General features: G+C 48.8%; 1 protein-coding gene across 1 annotated transcript in view; it reads right to left on the reverse strand.

The window, feature by feature from the left end:
• Nucleotides 1-469: 469 nt before the first annotated feature.
• The window catches only part of ARID3B (AT-rich interaction domain 3B), a 68,681-nt gene continuing 49,692 nt past the window's right edge, over nt 470-19,458 (reverse strand). Inside the window, exons 3-9 of the mRNA XM_070430370.1 lie at nt 18,865-18,936; nt 18,590-18,662; nt 7,896-8,079; nt 6,862-7,139; nt 6,492-6,746; nt 5,031-5,129; nt 470-2,748 (exon numbers count right to left, since the gene is read on the reverse strand). Of these exons, the coding sequence (XP_070286471.1) occupies nt 2,594-2,748; nt 5,031-5,129; nt 6,492-6,746; nt 6,862-7,139; nt 7,896-8,079; nt 18,590-18,662; nt 18,865-18,936 (1,116 nt within the window). The 3' untranslated portion in view covers nt 470-2,593. The remainder of the gene's footprint in view (nt 2,749-5,030; nt 5,130-6,491; nt 6,747-6,861; nt 7,140-7,895; nt 8,080-18,589; nt 18,663-18,864; nt 18,937-19,458) is intronic.

Genomic DNA, 19,458 nt, shown 5'->3' on the forward strand with positions numbered 1-19,458 from the left:
TCCAGGTCCTGGAAGGGAAGTTCAGTTGGTTAGAGCATTACCCGACACAACAATGTTGTGGTTCAATCTTGAGTCAGGGAACATACAAGAAAAAAACAATGAATGCATAAATAAGTGGAACAACAAATCAACGCTTCTCTTCTTTCTTTCTAAAGTCAATCAATAAAAAAATTGTTTTAACAGGGGGGCTTGTTAAATGGAGGCTACCCCCCAGACCTGTGCCTGCCAGGACACTGATGTGACACCACTGGAGTCAGTTTTGGTGATCAGGCATCGCCAGAGGTCCCTGCTGATACAGAAGACAGGTGAGTGAGTGCTTAGGGGAAAGGATGGGTGAGCAGTGAAGGGGTAAGGGCTCAGGAAAAATCAGTGGATCGGAGGAGCAGTTTCCTCAGTCCCTTTTTATTCTGAAGGCTTTGGCCTCTCCCTTAGTACTTCCATGGAAGAGTCACTGAAAACACCCACCCGCTTGTGTGAAGAGGTAGAGGTTTATTGAAATATAAACATTCAAGAACATGTAAGATAGAAAATAATCACAACATATACAGACACTTGCTGCAAGAAGACGTCTGAGGTATTTATCCACTGCCTGGGCTACCCATGTGCTATCACGTTTTTCCTGTCTAGAATACACCTAAGATGGGGAGGGCAAGGGGACAGAGCTGCCTGGGCTGCCTGCCTGTGGGGCCTTCAGGGTTCCTCATGGCCTAGGCCCTGTTCCTAGAGACACCTACTGGTGCCTCCACTCCCAGGCTTTCAGCTGAGACCCTGCTGCTGTCCTGAGGACAGCAAGGGTTCACTGAGAGGGGAGACCAGGCCAGCTGCCTAAGGGATAGAATCCAATGGCCAGAAAGACAGTGTGCTATCCCTGTGTCCTCTGGGTAGGAAGAGTCCATTCTTCGTGACCAAACCCCTGAGAAACACACTGGCAAATGTCTGTAACACCTTCAGGTGGGCCCAGTGCCAGCCAATTGGGCTCCTCCCGGGCACCAGGTCCCAGATGCCCTTCTCTGCCCACACCCTGCACTTGCCTGGTAAGAGGGTCAGCCCTGGTGGAGGGCCAGGGGATGGGGGAAAGAAGACAAGGTCCAGCAGAGCTACAGCACATTTTGTGCTCAAGCTCTGGAATTCTCTTTCCTTTCCTAGACAGGACTGAATGTTAGCCAGGTGTGGGCTCAAGCCAGTATGGGCTCCTACAGCCCAGCAACGTCAAATGCGTGTTGTCTACGACATACCGCAGGGCTTATTCATTTCCAGGAGAGCCTTGTGTGAGAACCAGCTCTTCCTTACAACACAGGAGCAGCCTGCTCCACTCCAGGGTTCAAGAGAAGATAAAGCTCTCTCATCTTCTAAAGGCCATGGCCTGCCTGTCCTGAGGTGGGAGTGTGAAATGAAGGGGAGATACCCTACCCCAACTGGAGAGTAGGGGGTAGGGGTTGGGACTAGCCCTGTTATGGCAGGAAATGGATGGAGGACCATCTTCAGAACTGGTATGGTTTCAGGACCCAGCCAGGCTTCCACTCCACCTCCTCCCTGCCGCTCTGATCCCTGAGTCATCTCTCCTGCCTGCCTCCCGCTTCCTCACCAAGGTTGCAAGGAAGGGCCAGAGGGGCTGGGGTACCAAATCATTTGTTTGGCTTTGGGGTGATCTGCTCTCATATCTTTGGTGCTATAATAATAAAAAATTTTAAATAAAAAATCAGGTCAGCAAAACACATATAAAAAGACTTCAGAGATGCAAATACTTCCTGAAGAATCAAATATCAACAATTACAAATCTGAGGTATTTCAATGAACCTGATGTTAGCAGGCTTGGGGGTGTTAGGGCTAAGATGGCCCCAAGAGAAGACCGGCCAAGGGACAAGTGGGCTTTTCTTGGCACAGCTGACCAACAAGGGCAAGTGGGAAGCATAGGGTCCAAGAGGGTCAGAAAAGGGTCAGTTTGAAGTGGGTGCTAGGGCCTGCCTGGGCAGCCCTGTAAGGCTCTGCCTCTCCCTTAGCAGATGTCCAATGGGCCTTCGGAACTGAGGACTGCTTCAAGACTCGAATTGGAGGGACCCATGCCCCAGGAACCAATATGTTAGGTAAGGAAAGCCCCATCTCATGCTCAGCAGGTAGGGATAGGAAGGCATGCGCTTGGCTCCTAGCAGACCCACATGAGAGTTAAAGATTGGGGCACTGAGCAGGGGAAGGGACCAGTGACCCTGGGGTCATGGCAGAAGGCAGGGGAAGGAAAATAAATTAAAGGAGAAGGATATGGAGGGCCTCCAGCCTTGTGTCGGTTTACAGATTGTCAATACACTGTGCCCAGGATGGGAGGTGGCCTGGGAATCCCCAGGAAGCTGGCTGTCCACAGACCCCACCCATTTCTCCAGGACAATCTCTGATTGGACAACGCTGCTTTGTCCTGCCCCTCCAGCCTCTCCCTGTCCCCCAAGTACAGCAGGACCTGAATGGAGCCTGGACAAGTGGACATGTCCAAACTCCCAACATCTGGTACTTGACATGGGATCCGTGAGATGAGGTAAATTTTGTGCATCGACTTCCTTCACTCTCGACAGAAGAGTGGGGAGTGGAAGCTGGGTCCTGCCCCTCAGAGGGACCAACTGGTGGAGGGCTCTGCACTGGGGGTGCCCCGTGATGAGGTAGGACTTGGTGAGCAGTGAGAACTGCTGCTGCTGCTGCTGATGCTCTGGGGAGCAGACCCTGCGATGAGGTGGACCACAGGCTTCTGGGCAAACAGCACACCTGGGGTGGGGAGGAGAAGCAAGTGTGAGCAGACCAAGAGAGAAGGGTGGTTCCGTTGATTCCACTGATTTAACTGGGTCAGGTCCCACTCTGGACACCGTGCCGGGTGCTAACATAAGTCCCAAACACTGTCCTGCTTCCAGATGCTTACAGGCTGGTGGCAAAGACACAGGTGGGCAGAGTAATTTTGCTGAAATGTCACAAATGCTCTTAGGGAAGTGTCCCCAGGGTGCTGTGAGAACAAAAAGGTTTTGGAGAGCAGGGGAAAATTGCTCAGGAAAGGCTCCAGGGGAAGGCTATGCCTGCACTATTTGAAAAAGTGGCCAAATGAAGAAGGGAAATGGCGTGCCAGGCAGAGGAGCTCTGAGAGAACAAAGAGCAGAGAGAGGTGGCAAACGTGCTGGAGGCCATGCCGTCGTGTGGTCTGCTGGCAGATGAGGCTAGAGAGATGGGAGAACAAGGTAGTGGAGGTCTGTACACCCCTAAGGAAGCCAGTTCCTACCCTGTAGGTGTCGTGAGGCCCCTCAAAGTTTTAAGAAGGGAGGGGGTCTCATGATATGTACATTTTAGAATGCTCTGTGGGGTTGGGAGGAATATGGGTGATGGAGGTCTGCAAGAGAGCTGAGAGGCTTGACTCAGGCACTGGCAGTGAGGAGAGCAGGAGCGGAGGAGAGAGCACAGAATAGCGAGGTCTGCTCAGCTCTGCGGGGCCAGGATGAGCATGAGGGGCTCTTGGGAAAGACTTTCAGGTTCCTGGTCTGGGTGTCTGCAAACTCACTGAGAAAGGGCACTGGTGAAACAGAAACTGAGGCAGTTGAGGTTTGGGGAACTTTCAACTCTCTTCTGAGTGCTCCCCATTTTGAGAGAAAAGCTTTATCTTCTCCTTTCTCCCAAAAGAGGACAAAAGGATGTGGAGATCAGGCCCCAATATCCTCCTTCCCTGCTTTTTCCATGAATCCACTCTCCCAACCCCAAACCTCCTAGAGCAGCAGTCACCAACTTTCAGATCTCATGGACCACCAGTGGTCTGCAGACCACCAGTTGGCGCCTGATGCTCAAAATGTTTCCTTAAACCAGCGGTTGCCAACCTTTTGAACCTCATGGACCACCAGTGGTCCGTGGACCATCGGTTGGCGACCGCTGTCCTAGACCATCAAAGCACCACCAGAAGGCAAAGAGCACCCCAGCCCTACTCACTGGCTCACCCAGCCTCCTCGATGGCCCCCCGTATCAGGCAGAGCCCTCTGAAGGCCTCTGAAATGCTGTATGTGGTGATGGGGAGACAGCCTGGCATGGCTACCTCTCTGCAGGCTGCTCCCAGGAACTCTGTCCCTTTCTGGCCCTACCCTGATGCCCACAGCAGGTAGCCCAGTAGAGACCCAGAGCATTAGGCCTGCCGGGTGGTGCCCTGAGGGGGCCCTGCCCTCTAGCATAGGAGAATTCAAAGGACCAAAAGCATGCCCTGAGGAAATACCCCCCTTTTTGATGTTAAGGGCACCTCTCATGCCCTCTGTAAAACAGGTGGCTAATGCTGAGGCTCCTGGCAGAAGGCCACTGGCCAGAATGTCTGAACTTTTTAGCCCCAACTCATCAAGCTGTGCTTCACAAGTCGGCTGGGTTTATTCCCAAACTCAACCGAAAACCAACGAAACAGGAGTGGGAAGAGGTTTGCTGCTATGAAAACTAAGTTGACGGCCTTGGGAAGACTGGTTAAACCAACCAATCAACTAACCAATCAACCACTACTGCCAAATTAGACTAAGGGAGAGAAAACTGTAAGTGACAGGAAAAATCACACACATAGACAGGCCAATTCTGCACACTCAGATCCCTTTGCCTGTGTCTGTCCTTGATCTATTTTAAAGGAAAGGAATGACAGGTTTAGAAAGAGAACAGTTGAAGCACAAAGAAAGGAGGTCCAAATATTAGAAGACCATAATGGTGGATTTAGAATACAATGTTTAAGGCATGGATATAGAATTGATTATGATTCTTCACATTAAGTGATTTTTTTTCAATTAGCAAGCCAACCACTGGTCCAAAAAGGTTCAGTGTAGGGTTTCTATCGTTCTGTCAAAGGTGGAGGGGGATCTGTCATCATGTTAGCAATCCTCAGCCTCTGCCAGTCCAGAAGAACCACTTTACCTATGGAGCCCCAAGATTACCTACAAGGAAGCCACCCTGGCAAAGTGTGCGACAGGAGGGTGACAAGTGGGGCCCGTTGGGCAGCTGCACTGACGCTAGCCACCACACTGGCCTCCCTCAAGCTCCAAGAGCCTCACCTGCATAGGTGGTGCCGTCGATATCCACAGACATATTAATGCTCCCAATGCTGCCCGAGGTCAGATTCAGTGCTGTAGCCGAGGCCTCTGATCTGTCTTCTGCTGAGGACAAAGGAGAGAGGGCCTGGTCAAGCCTTCTGGCACGTCTGTTGTCCTTTCTGTGGTGCTCCCATGCCCCCGGTCTGGCCACAGCAGGCCAAGGCCCACTGTTAGAAAGCATCTACATAACCTTCTCCTGAGCATAAGGTCTGGCAGGAGGACTCAGACTTGCTAACGTCCTGTTGCTGCTTTCTCCACTGAGCCACTTCACCTCCCCAACTCTCTGATTGAAGAAAAAAGGGATCATCATCAGCAAGGAGGCTTCTCTTGGCTCACAGCTGTATGCTGGAGCTTTCAAAGAAATGTGTCAAACGTCCCTGAGCACACTATACATCAGCTGGGGAACCGGAGATCAGGAAGATCCAGTCTCTGCCTGAGGCCTCACCTTGCTGCCACTGCCTTCCCCTTCACTGGGGTGGGAGGTCCTCAAGGAAAGGGTCTACCTACCCAGTACTTGGTTTTTCATCTCAGCTGGGCAATGGGGGCTTGTGGAAGGCCGCTGCCCAGCTCACTTCTGCCCGCTCACTACACACAGGGCCAAGAATTCCTCCAGGTAAGTTGCCTGCTCTGTTAGCCTCTGGCACGTGCAGGACCAGGGCACCTGGCCTTGAATGGGTAACAGCAGAGCCCTGCTGTCTGGTTGTCACCCCAGCCTCCTTCTGCTCCTCAACCATGGGAAGGTGGGAGAGAGACAGGCTGCCTGGGAATATGCACAGCTCCCTCCCTCCACACCTGGTTTCTTCCACACACACACTTATTTCATGTTTGTTCTGAGACAGCATCAAGGGAAATAAATGGCAAAGAAAATGTGTGTGAGGAGAGAAGGGTGGGGAGAGGAACAAGGGACATGGAGTATGTGGTTCAGGGAATATGAAAGTGGGGCACCTGAAAAATGCAAAGAGGAAGGGAAAGGTTGTCAATTATGCTGCCAAACTTATGCTTCCTCCTTCCCACTTGTTCTGAGAGACACTGGCAGCTTGGCCGGAGGCATCTCGGCCCCTCAGAGTCTCAGGAACAGAGGTGCTGACTTTATCCCAGATCTGCCTTGCACTTGCCTACAATCCCTACATCTGGTAAGGTACTGGAGTGAAGGCTGAGCCCTTTCATTTAGACAGATCAAAAGGCTGGGGGGAGGGAGGGGGGGTACAGGGGGGAGATACAGCTACTGTCCCTGAAATTCTCTAGTTCCTCCTCTAGAAAGCACTGCTTCTTCTTACTGCTAAAGAATAGGGCACTGCCTGAGGCAATTTCTGCTCCTCTAGAAAATGACCTTGGCTTGGTGAACTGAGATCTATCTGGAGGAGCGCCACTCCAGTCCTATGGGATGTGGTGGGCCCCTGAAAGGGTCCAAGCCACACTCACCCCTGCCAGTGACCCGGATCTTCATGGGTAGCTGCCGGGCCATGCTGAAAAAGTTGCGCTGGAAGGCCTGCTGCACTAGGCGCTGCTCCTCCTCTGACAGCCTGGAAGCCTTCTTCTCAGGGGGCTCTCCTGACTCCAGCCGTTCCCGCAGCTGCTCCAGCGTGGCCATCCGGGTGCTAGCCTGCTGGCCTGTCAAGGTCACGGGCACAGCCAGACGATTTGGCACAGGTACTGTTGTCACCGGGACTCCATCACCTGGCAAAGGCACCAGAGCTAGACAGACCCACAATCCACCCTCCCACCCAGGTCCTACACACAGAAACTTGGCGCCATTCCTCCCTCCTTCCCCCTCCTTCAGAGCCCTGCAAACCTTTCCTGAGAGTAGCTGCTGGGGGTATCCGAGGGCTGCTGCCACTGGTACCACTGCTGGAGCCCAGCCCAAGGACAGGGAAGCGGATCTTGGGTGTGGAGAGAAGGGCAGGGGCCCTGGTGGCAGCAGCCGTGGCAGTGGGCGAGTAGCCAAAGAGGGAAGAGCTGTAGCTGGGCCGGCGGCCCTCCCGCCGGTTGCCATCAATGGCTGCCTGGAGCTCAGCTGGGGAGCTCAAGGCTTTCTTCTCACACTCGTAAGCATAGAGGTACTTCATGTACCTGGAAGGAAGGAAGCAAGCAAGAGTAATCAAAACATGCACCAGAGACTGCCCGTCTGAGCTGTGTGGTCTGTGGGAGTAGCCTCTAGGACAGAGGACCACCACCTGGAGCACCCAGCGGAAGAGAAAGCCTGGGACTGCTGACCGCCTTGGTCCAGGACCCTCTAACTGCTACTCAGTTCTGAGCACTGCTCAAAGTGGAGGCATCATTCACTAAGGGAAATAAAGGGCAACTCCGCCAATGGTCATTGTGGCACCTTTTTAGAACTCTGGTAGAAACGAAGCCTGTACTATGACATGACTGTCTTGCTCCTTATCTCCTAATCATCCCAAGTCAGGCTGGTCAGACAGGGGCAATTCTCTACCCAAGTACCTTGAAAGAAGGCCTGCTATACTGGTTTGGCGCTATCCCCCACTTCTGCTGGAACAATTCCAATAGATAAACCCTTTCAACTTTTCAACAAGGACATGACATGCTACCTAACTGGTATGTCAGTTGCTCGTCACAGAGCAACTTCCAGAGTGTTATGAAAGCAACAGAATGCTGCAGCAGCAGCATGCAGCAACTCGGGAAATGACGGCTCTCATCATTACTTTGGTCTAGTGAGGGATTCACCTCAGAAAGCTCCTGGCTGTCTCAGGAATCCCACACATCTTGTTCACTGTACAGTGGAATTTTCTTCCTTTCTCTCCTCTAAGTTGAAACATTCCCTTTCTCCAGTCTCAGTCTCCTTTCCCCAAGGCCCTGGCCACTCACTGGGTCCTCAGGGTAAAGGCGGCACTGGTGATGGATGTGGGCAGGTTCAGGCCTTTGGTGATCTCCCTCCATATCTTCTTGTTGATGATCTCCACCAGGCCACCCTTCTCTGTCACCAGCTTGTACAGCATATACAGGTCTAGGATCTGCTTGGCCATGATAGGGATTCGGTTGATAGGGGTCCCTGTGATTGTCCAAAGAGAGAAACAGAGGGCTGCATCATCCTCAAGCAGAGAAAAAAAGACACCTGTGTATGCCCACTTTTTGTTCAGTTGGAAATGTGTTCATGAATCTGCTTAGAAGTATAATTTAACTCAAACTCCCAAAGCCTAGAAGCTATCAGACTAGCTGCCACTTCTCTTGGGATGAACAGAAAGACAGGTCCTACTCACAGGCTGTGTGGCCTTGGGTAAAACACGGAGCATCTCTGGATCTGTTTTCCATCTACAAATAAGAGGGTTGGACTGGATTTTTTAATTTTCCTAGCAGTACTGAGTCCAGATTCTTTCTTAATGATGTGGCAGCTCACTCCTCTGCAGCCTTCACGTGCCAGTCAGCCCCTTCTCAAGGAGCCCTGACTCCCTTGACAGGGGAGCTCCTGCCTGGTTCATCCCCCTGGATAACTGCTTCCTCCTTCCTCTCCTGCTGTGTCCCCGCCATATCAAAGGAGCTGCAGGAAACACAAGTTTCCAGGGCAGTGAAAAGCCACTCAATTCTCTCTTCACTAATCACTCCACCCCCTCTCTGGCCTTTGAAAGGGAGGGGCAGCTTCCACCCCTTGGCCTTGAAGGGAAGTAAGAGGAGCCAGAGCTGTGACTACGAAACCTGGCACTGAGCAGGAAGGCCCACTAATGAGTGGGGGGTGGGGGGGGGATAGGGGGGGGGGATGCAGGGAAGGCAGAGCCAAGTGCCTTTCACAGGCACTAGTCAGGAGGCGTGATGGATGACTGTCATTTGGCAGCCTTCGGATTAATGATCTGGAGGTCAGAGGGGAGAATTCCAAAGGGAAGGGTCATGGTCCAGGGCAGCATATGAGACTTGTTGCCTTTTAATGGCAAATTCCTTGTACTGTACAGGCTGCTCCTCCTCTGGCCCCTCCCACTGTCCCAACCTCACTGACTGCCCGGTAGATGTTGGGCCAGCCGGATTAGAGACGGGCTGTTTGTTTAGGCTCCTCCTGCTTCTTATCCCTCAAGGAATGGCATTCTCTTCTCAGCCCTGAAATGTTGGCCTCACCAACTCAAGCAGTGCGAGCATGAACAAGTGGAACTGTTATGGCAAGACCAGGCCTCTTTATCAGTGTGGGGAGGGAGGGAGAGGCCTCCAAGGTCTTTGTCTTGACCAAGCAGTCTTTGGAGGGTCAAGGACAAAGAAGTCATAGAATTAGATTCAAAATCTCATAGATAAACTCTCAAGGATTGCTGGTATGTTCCTAAGACACAGCTTGTATGTTAGTTAACTTTTCTCTCTGTGCTGTTCTGAACAGTCAACCTTACTCCTGTCATAAGACAAGAGTCTGAGGATGCAGCAGAGCTAGTCTCCTGGCAGCATAGGACCAAGGTCCATCTCCTCTCGACGCCTGTCTGCCTAAGCTCACTGAAGGCCTTGGCGAGGTCATCCCCCTCCCCCCATGGCATTGCCTGGAGACTCAATGAAGACCACTCACAGGTCCCCTCACATAGGCCCCCTAAACTCATATTTCCAGAAGCTTCCAGGACATCTTCACGTGTGACCTGCTCACTCCAAGTCAGAGTGTTTGCAATGAGCTCACCTTTATCCCCTAAGCTAGTTCCCTTTTCTCATTACTTCTTTCTTCCAACAACACATCATTCTTTGAGGTTTTAGGCAGGAAGCTGAGGCAGCACTGACTCCTCTTCTCTCCTTTATCACCAACCTTTAGGTTGTTAGGAAGCTGCACTGATTCTTCCGTTGAGGTACCTTGCAAAGGTGTCTTCCTTTCCAGCCTGCAGCTACCACACTGGACCAGGCCCTCACTGGCTCCCAATGAGATGTCTGCAGCAGCCTCTTATCCATGCACCCAACTGCCTCTGAAGGCCAACTCCCAGAGAGGAATTGTAAATTTACTCTGAATAGTCACTGCACTAAACATCTAGCCATCTGAGATGGCTTCTTTGAAAGACAACAATGTTATAGATGTAGAAATTTCATTAAGAATTCACCTTTTTATAGTCACATAGAGTGTGACTGTATTCGGCTTAGAACTGTTTGGGGGCAAAGGAAACAAAAGGTAGAGACTAGACCTGAGAAGGCAAGGAAGGGGCAAAGTGGCGTTTGAAGTCAAGGCCATAGACCTAACTAAAGTGACCTCTTCCCAGCACCTTCACAGAGAAATCACAGGCTAGGGCTGCACTGGAACCCTGGTGGAGGGTACCATCTGCGCTGGCCCAGCCTTACTCTGGGCATACAAGGATCTGTGTTTCCTCACACAGGCCGTGTGTGGCTCCAGAGATTAGTGGATGAGGAAAAGGAGTGCATTCTTCATTGTGGTTGGCCCTCTGCAAAACAGCTAAAAGTACCTCCCAGTGCAGGTGGATACCCTGGAACTGTGAGAAACAAAGCTGAGCCTACTCTAAGCACAAGCTCTGGACAACGGTCTGGTTTTCTCACATTATCCAGATAATCCAGACACAAATCCTGCCCTGGCCTCATTCTCCTGACAACTAAGAGAGAAGCAAGACATTCAGGATAGTCTGTCTCTGCAGTCTGCTCTGTCCCTAATGGACGTGGTAGCCAGTTCCTTTGTCCCAAGGAGACTCAACTATAATGAGAGACGGGGAGAGGCCTTTTAGCTGAGTTTACCCTGCCTGAATAAAAAAGAGAACAATACATCATACTGGTGTGGGGGTGGGAAAGTGACATATTCATGCCTCATTTTCTCCATCTGTGAAATGACGATTTTGGATTAGATGCCTTTCAGTTCTAAAGTCCTATGAGACCATGAATAAAAACTTAAAAACAAAAATTGATAGTTGTGATTATTACCAAAGGGAGGGTGACCTGATTTTAGGAGTTGCCTGAATTATGAAATAATGTTGCCAAGTGACCTTGAGATGGAGGGTTTGGGATCTTCTGTGCAGAGCTTTGGGTGGCTTAGGACCGACCATCTGTGAAGTTCAAGGCCACAAGCAATGTTTCTTTCCCAGCCTTGAGGGGAAGGGGCTCATTTCTTTGTCTCAGGACTGCTCTCTGGCTGGATTATAACTAAGGAGGCTCTTCACCTGAGAGGGGACAGACCTCTTCCATGACAAATACAAGAGCATCCTGCCTAGAACCAGGAAAGAAGCAAACCGCCAATGCAAAGAGCTCCTTGCAGGTCACTAGTGTTGGCCTAGCAGGAGGCTGAATCTAGCCTCTCAGAAGGGGCATGAGCACCTGATGGGGAAGCCTGTGAACTGTCAGTCACTGGTATCAAAGCAAGAGCCAGGATTCAGAGTAATTAATCACCCTCCCTATGACAGGAATCCAGGGCCTTATCAGTATCCCAACTCCAAGAAATGCTGCTGTTCTCCAGTTCCCTCTTCAATAAAAGAGACTGACAGTCCCAACAAAGAGGACCCTTATCAGATTTCTGCCAGGGAGCCTGAGGCAGCCCAGGGGCTATGCAGAAAAGGCTTTTATGAGGACATGGATGCAGGGAAGCTGTGGGGCTCCTGGGCTTTAACCCTTGCTGGTGGGAATGCTGGTGGGCATCGCACCAGCAGGCCAAAGCCATGATCAGGAGCTTCCTGTGCAGATGAGCCAAACACTATCCCCTGGCACTTGGCACTCCTTCCTACCACTCAGACTATGAAGACAGACTGGGGAAAGAGGTGGGAAGAGAGAGAAAACAGCCTCCTCTGGCTCTAGAGATAAAGATGGGGATGGTGAGAGTGCTGGAGGGAGGGCCACTTTACTCCCCAGGAGAGAATGGGCACTTTCCAATGAAGATGAGAAGCAATCAGGGAGCAGGACACCAGACAGTCACATGGCTGCCTTCCTGCCTACTGGTCAGGGGTGAGGGCCCAGGACCTAGGGCAGTGATGGCGAACCTTTTGAGCTCGGCGTGTCAGCATTTTGAAAAACCCTAACTTAACTCTGGTGCCGTGTCACATATAGAAATTTTTGACATTTGCAACCATAGTAAAACAAAGATGTATATTTTTGATGTTTATTTTATATATTTAAATGCCACTTAACAAAGAAAAATCAACCAAAAAAATGAGTTCGCATGTCACCTCTGACACGCGTGTCATAAGTTCGCCATCACTGACCTAGGATGTAGCCCTGCCAGGGACCCTCACTGCTTCTTCCTGGTTTTGTCATTTCCATAGCTCACTTCTTCTACCTCTGTGACTTTCTAAATAAACTTTCTCTTATTAAAAAAAATAAATGTGGAAAAAAGATAAACAGCATATCAACAGTACTTGGATCACCAGGGGAGAGAAAAAGATCAGGCCACAGACAAAGGGCTAATCCTATGACAAAGATTTGCATTTTAGCCTGGCCAGCGTGGCTCAGTGGTTGAATGTCTACCTATAAACCAGGTCACGGTTTGATTCCCAGTCAAGGCACATGCCCAAGTTGAGGGCTCAATCCCCAATGTGGGTGTGCGGAGGCAGCTAATCAATGATTCTCTCTTATCATTGATGTTTCTATCTCTCTTTCCCTCTGAAATCAATAAAAATATATTTTTAAAGATTTGCATTTTAGACTTTCATTTGGGGATAAAGTTAGGAAATGAAGCCCCAAAGCCTATTTCATCTGACAACAACAACATATTTCAAGTCTACCAAGACAGAGTGTCCACAGCACAGACCATTTACCACAAGATACAAAGAATGAAAAAAACAAACAAACAAACAAAAAACCCTGCCTCCACCAAAAGGCAAAGCAATATATGTCATGAACATTTCTTTGTCTAAGATGGATAGATAAATATACAACAGAAGGAAAAACACTCAAATTGCACTTTGAGGTAGACCAAGCCCTTTTCCCACAGTAAATTCTTTGTATATACACATCAAAAACAGATCCAACAATCCTTTGAGAAAACCAAGGTCAGTTTGCAGCCTTGAACAGAACTGGTGGAAGAGGGATGGAGGTCTTGACAAAACTTTTCTACATAACCAAGCGGTTCCTTAGCCTGTTGTACCCAGCTGGGGCAGGGTCTGGAGAGGATCCTGCTTGTGGGTGCTCTGCGTGTGTGCAAGACCTTGCAGATTGTTGGGGGTTCTGTCTCCAGTGCTAACCCATCTTGCCTTGACAGATGGCATCCTCTGTGCCACTGGGAATCTGCCCTTCCCTGAGAGACAGGCCTTGCACAAAGAGTTCCACCCTATGTTAATCAGCTAGATGTTATTAGATCCTACCGGATAGTGGCCTGTGGAGACAGACCAGCATTCTCTGTAGGAAGGCTGGAGAAACAAGGCTTATCCACTGCCCCAACAGGAAGTGATGGAGCTGCTGGTGCTAGGGCCCAGTTTCACAAAGGCAGTGCTGAGAAGAAAGAGCACAGGCCTGGTAGTTAGGAAACCAAGTGCTAAATCTGCTCTGTGGCCTCAGGTAAGTTACTTAAAGTGGGGGGGGGGGGGGGGGGGGGTCTTCATTGGCTAAGTGATAACCTTTGGTCCCTCTACCCCAGAGCTGGAGCTGTGGGGAGTAGCAAGTCAGATAATGGGTTGAGAGGGTTCTGTAAAGTGCATGGGATGACAATAATAAAAACAACAGCAAAACCACTGTCCTCCTCCTCTTCAGATGAGACCACACTTTTCTGTTTCACTGCCTAGGGAATAAGAGAACAAACCTTTCTTCCTCACTGATGAAGGAAGAGTGGAATTGTTTATAAATGTTTGCTTATCAGACTTCCAAATTAGCACTCCCCACCCGCATTTCCTCCTAGAAAATCTACCAGGGAATGCCATCTCAGAAACCACACACAGTGAGTTCAATTAACCACAGAATTTTATCTACAACTGTTTGACTTTATTTTTGGCAGAGAAACGTGTGTACACATGCATGTGCACATGGCAAAAGGTGAGCAAAAAGGAATAACTAGAGTTCTGAAATCTAAACAATCATTCTAGAGAAACATTTGGGGGAACAGAAGCAAGGCAAATTGTTTAATTCAATTTGGCTTCAGTCAGCAAAAGAGGAAACACAGTCAGCAAGAAAAGGGGAGAAGCATTTGGTCTTGGGGATCCTTGGTCTAGTTTTTACATAACTACTTTAATAGAAATTGCTTTTAAAGGCTTTTTTTTTGGTCTTCAAGCATGAATCTTCTCTGTTGGTAGCTCAACAGACACAACCATGGACACATAATAAAGAACATAGAACTTGGAAGAAACTTCCAGAGTAACTCTAACTGGACCCTCTCATTTTATAGATCAACAAACCATGGCCCCAGAAAGGGAAGGATTTGCTCAAGATCATGGGGCAGGGTGGGATGATAGCCTTGACTTTATACTTAGTGTAGAGCCCTTTCCAGAGGCAGGCAGGATATAGTGAGCCCACCTGGGCCCAGCCTGGGCCTCTTCTCAGGCTCCTCCTAGGACAGTTTGCTCTGTTGGTGGGGGAGGGTCACCAGGGCACAAGTCACCCAAGTCTGGCCTGGAAACCAAGATGCCTGACAGGCCCATCTGTTATAGTCAATTTACCCAAATGCATTAACAAGCAAAAGAGCCAGCACAAAGCAGTAATTATAGCTGGCAACCTCCTACTGAACAGCAGGTTCATCGCCTGCAGTTGTTTGGGGAAGTCTGCTGTGTGCTGACTCCCAGGGGGCCCTGTCCACTTCCTCTGAGGTGCAGCCTGCTGTGTCAAAGCTGCCCAGCCTCACTCACAGCCTAGGTGGGCATCACCAGGCCTTTCAAACTCAGGCAGTTTTCAGTGGCTCCTGTGAAATCTACCACTTATCCTTCATATTAGCTCTGGAGGATGATCTGCTGCCAAGGTCTATAAGGCTTTTCCTGGGACCCAGCTAACAAGATCTGGCTCCTGATTGCCTCACACACTCCAATTTGGAAGTGACAAGTAAATCACAAATGTCTAGGAGCCCTTGTTTTCACCATTGTATGAAGAGCAAATGACAGGAAGCTTCACATTAAAAGTTCAATCTGCTCCCAGCCCTCTTGAACCACCCACTCTAATTCAGATGATCAGACACGAGTTTGCCAAGGAGATCACTGAATTTAAGGGAACAACCTCCACACTGTCCCCCTACCTCAGTCTCCCCTCTCCATCCCAACTATACACTGCTCACCACAGCAAGTGAACTAAAAGCACAGCTTTGGTCCATCCCCCCACCCCCGCCCCCGTGTTTTAACTTCAGTAACTCCACTATGTACATAGACAGGAGTGCTAACTTCTTGGCCAAACATGGCTCTTCACAGTTTGGTAACAAATGACATCCAGGACACAGACAGGATTCTCCCAGCTGTGCCTGGGCCATGAACACCCCTGTATTTCTGCCTCCACTCCCATAACCCTGATACACTGGAGCTCAGTTCCTCTCTGAGGCCTGCCTTGCACTCCAGACCAGGACTGGGGGCCCAGCACTCTTGCCTTTGGCATTCAGCCACAGAAGGGGCAAATGCAATATGGCTTGATACAGTCCTTGCTGCCCCAAGTGGAAGTAAGAAGGTTTCCATAACAGTTTCTCTGCAGAGGAAATTTCAGATCTTTTCCCTCTTTTCCATCTGGTCTCATCAGGCAAGGGGTTGGGGGGTGGCAATTTTGTCCCACAGGGAAATTTACAATATCTGGAGACATTTTTGGTTACGACAACCGGGGGAGGGTACCCCCACAACAAAAGATGATCCAGTACCGCAAGTTATATGCTAAGGCTGAGAAATCTTGTATTAGAGTAATTAACAAATAGCAAAACCGACTTAATCAGTTCCCTTCTATTGGTGATACCAGCAAACAGTGAAATACCTAACATAAGTGCTGAAGACAGGAAAAAGGTTTACTGAGGGCCTGAATAACCATAAATTGACACCTACTTTGGATTCATCCAGAAATACACCAGATGGCAGTCTGGCAGCCCCCAGTGCTGCAGAGTAGCAGGAGACTTGGCACTCACTGCTCTCTATTGATGACTTCCAATTATGGCCTGAGCACCTCCCTGTCTAGCCCTGAGCTAGCAGTGGGGGCACAAGGAAATGACAAACTGGCTGTCCTCACATGGATGTGAGAGAGAAACATCGGTGGGTTACCTCCATACACATCCTAGTCTAGTGGGGACATACAGTACTAAAGAAGCAATTAAGAAAGGGCGGGGGGGAAAAAAGGACACTTATGTAATACCCTTTGTAATACTTTAAGCGAAAAAAATAAATAAATAAATAAATAATAATAAAAAAAAAAAAAAAAAAAAAAAAAAAAGAAGCAATTAAGAATTTTCATTCTTGGCTAGGCTGATATAACTTCCACTATCTTTCAAAAATCCTTCACCCTGGCCTGTGTGGCTTAGTTGGTTGGAGCATTGTCCGTGCAACAGGCGGTGGAGGGTTCAATTCCTAATCAGAGCACATACCTGGATTGTGGGCTCCATCCCCAGTCAGGGTGTGTATGGAGGTAACCCACTGATGTTTCTCTCTCACATTGATGTTTCTCTCTCCTCCCCCTTCCTTTTTCTAAAATCAATGAAAAAAAAACCTTGTGGGAAGGGAGAAAAACAAAGTGGAAAATAAAGCAGTGGTAACTACAGCGTCAATTAAAACTATATTATGCTCAGCTGGTGTGGCCCAGTGGTTGAGCGTTGATCTATGAACCTGAAAGTCACGGTTTGATTTGTGGTTGGGCATGTGCCCGGGTTGCTGGCTCGATCCCTGGTGGGGGTATGGGAGCAGCCAATCAATGATTCTCACTCATCATTGATGTTTGTATCTCTCTCTCCCTTCCTCTCTGAAGTCAATAAAAATATATTTTTAAAAATCTATATTGCTATAGCAGCCCCTGAGATGAGATTAGCTCCTGGGTTTGCACCTGCTGGGCTTATGGGGCTTGTAAATAATTAAAAAGCAATTGAAAGGGGAGATCAAAGTATTAAGTGGATTTCTCCCTCTCAGGGCAACCAGGGTGTTTCATTGCTGCTAGTCAGGTTATCTTTTAGGATTATATTCTTGTTTTTCACTGACACAGGCAGCTCCAGACAACAGTTGGAAGAGTAAGCTATGAGGGCTGCTTTGACTACAGTGGGGCCTTGACTTACGAGTTTCATTTGTTCCAAGACCGAGCTCGTTAAGGAGCTCGTTAACTCAAATTACTCTATCAACTCTGCAAAAAATCTGCTGGTGCCGAACCGGTTTGGCTCAGTGGATAGAGCGTCAGCCTGCGGACTCAAGGGTCCCAGGTTCGATTCCGGTCAAGGGCATGTACCTGGGTTGCGGGCACATCCCTACTGGGGGCTGTGCAGGAGGCAGCGGATCGATCTCTCTCATCGATGTTTCTAACTCTCTATCCCTCTCTTCTTCTTCTCTGTAAAAATTCAATAAGATATATATATAAAAAAAAAAAATCTGCTGGTATCTCAAAAAACTTTAGTCGGGACACTCGTAAGTCAAGGCCCCACTGTATTTTGATATGCATGGAGATGGGGGACACACACCAAACCTCAAACTTGTGATTGTCTTTTGTGAACAAAGAAATGACAAAGTAAGTAACAGGCATGCTACTAAGAAGGCAATTCGGATTTGGAAGGTAAAGGAAGGGGAAGGAGAAGAAAAGACAGGGGGATGAGGGTGATTGGAGATGGAAGTAGGGAGAGTTCACTTAGAATATTTAGCAGCTGGGGCTGCCATTATAGCTCACCCTTGGATAAGAGGAGCATTTCATTGCCAGATCTCAATGAAGGAGCTGACACAAAAATCAAGGGTTGCATAATCATGGGGAAGAGGCTAGTGGGAGTAGCCTTCTCCCATGGCTTTGTCCTGAGAGCTACACAGGTTGCTGAGGACCTTCTCCTAGAGAGGCTGGGGTTCTGGCCATGCTTCCTGAGGGCTGACCCAGATGGTGGGCCCATTGCTATGAAAGGCTATAAAGACAAGAGGTTGAGTCACGGGGCTCAAGACTCAGTCAAGCCATGGTCCATAATGAGATGATTGGGGGTAGGTGAGGGAGAGTGAAAGGAGAGGAGAGAAGTGAAAGGTATAATCAAGCAGACACCTATGTACCTACAGTTAAACTACAGGAATGCCCCCACCAAGCCAGTGGATGCAAAAATCAATGAGCCAATGGGTTAGAAAAAGAGTTAGCTTATCCTTTCACGGGTCATTTCCGACCCTCCCAACAAATCCTGAGGGGCCTCTATTCTCTCACTGGCCTTTTTCAGTCTCTCTAAGGCTAGATGTATCATCAGGAAGCCTCACATACTAGTTTACATGTGATGTCCAAGGAAGCTATAAGGATAAGAAAAAAGTATATTTAAATTTAAAATAACTCCAGAGACCAGTTAATCAGAAGAGTGACAAAAATAAGACAGGATCAAATCTGAATGATCAGTCCCTTCATTTTCTGCAAGGCCCTCTCCAATCTGGTTGTCAGTTGTTCAGCTAAGTTTGTAACCAATCAGCAGTAAATGCCTTGTCTTCCTGAACTGACTCTGGCACTCTATGGGGAGGAGTTAAACCAAAGTGTGAATTGCACACGGTAGGCACTCAATAAATATTAACAGAATTGAAATAATGCACACTCACCCCTCTTCTGCATAAAGATGAAGAGGTCATCCAGGAATTCTTTCCTTTCCGGATCACCGTCCAGTTCATACAGCTGCAATCCGAGTCCCCCCCCCCCCAAAAAACACAATGAAAAAAATCCGTCTTATGCAGGAAGCCTTACACCAGAGATACACAACCATCTGAATGACTACAAATATGACTCATAGGCCACTCCTGTCCTATTCTTTGGGGATCACATACAACGACCCACTGCAGAACTGCCCTTTAGTTATCACAAAGGAAACATTACAGACCTTGGCAAAATCTCGAGAGATCTCTCTTCCTCGGCCTCCATCTGCATCATCACTCCAAGCCAAACCACCATTCTAAAGGGGAACAAAGCACAGAATTCAGAAGGGAGTAAGAAGAGAGCATTAGAAAACAAGGCAATCCTTTAGGACAGGGGTGGGCAAACTTTTTGACTCGAGGGCCACAATGGGTTCTTAAACTGGACCGGAGGGCCGGAACAAAAGCATGGATGGAGTGTTTGTGTGAACTAATATAAATTCAAAGTAAACATCATTACATAAAAGGGTACGGTATTTTTTTTTTTAGTTTTATTCATTTCAAATGGGCCGGACCCGGCGCAGGCCGTAGTTTGCCCACGGCTGCTTTAGGAGGAAGATGAAGAGCATTAGCAATTCTGCTATCCTGGCTTACACTGCTCAGGTCCGTATCTCTGCCACCCTTATAGGGAGAGCTTGTTGTTGTTTTTATTTCCAATTATGGTTCCAAAATGAGAGGAAATCAGGTGGAAGAATGATCTCCATTTGTTGAAGGAGGGTGGGCATTACTTATACGGAAGAATTTTGGAAGAGGACATAAAGACCCAATTTCCTGAGAACCTG

This window comes from Myotis yumanensis, unplaced genomic scaffold (genome assembly GCF_028538775.1).
Source record: "Myotis yumanensis isolate MYYU_CA2020_CCGP unplaced genomic scaffold, mMyoYum1.0.hap1 SCAF_1, whole genome shotgun sequence".
In the NCBI taxonomy this organism is placed as follows: domain Eukaryota; kingdom Metazoa; phylum Chordata; class Mammalia; order Chiroptera; family Vespertilionidae; genus Myotis; species Myotis yumanensis.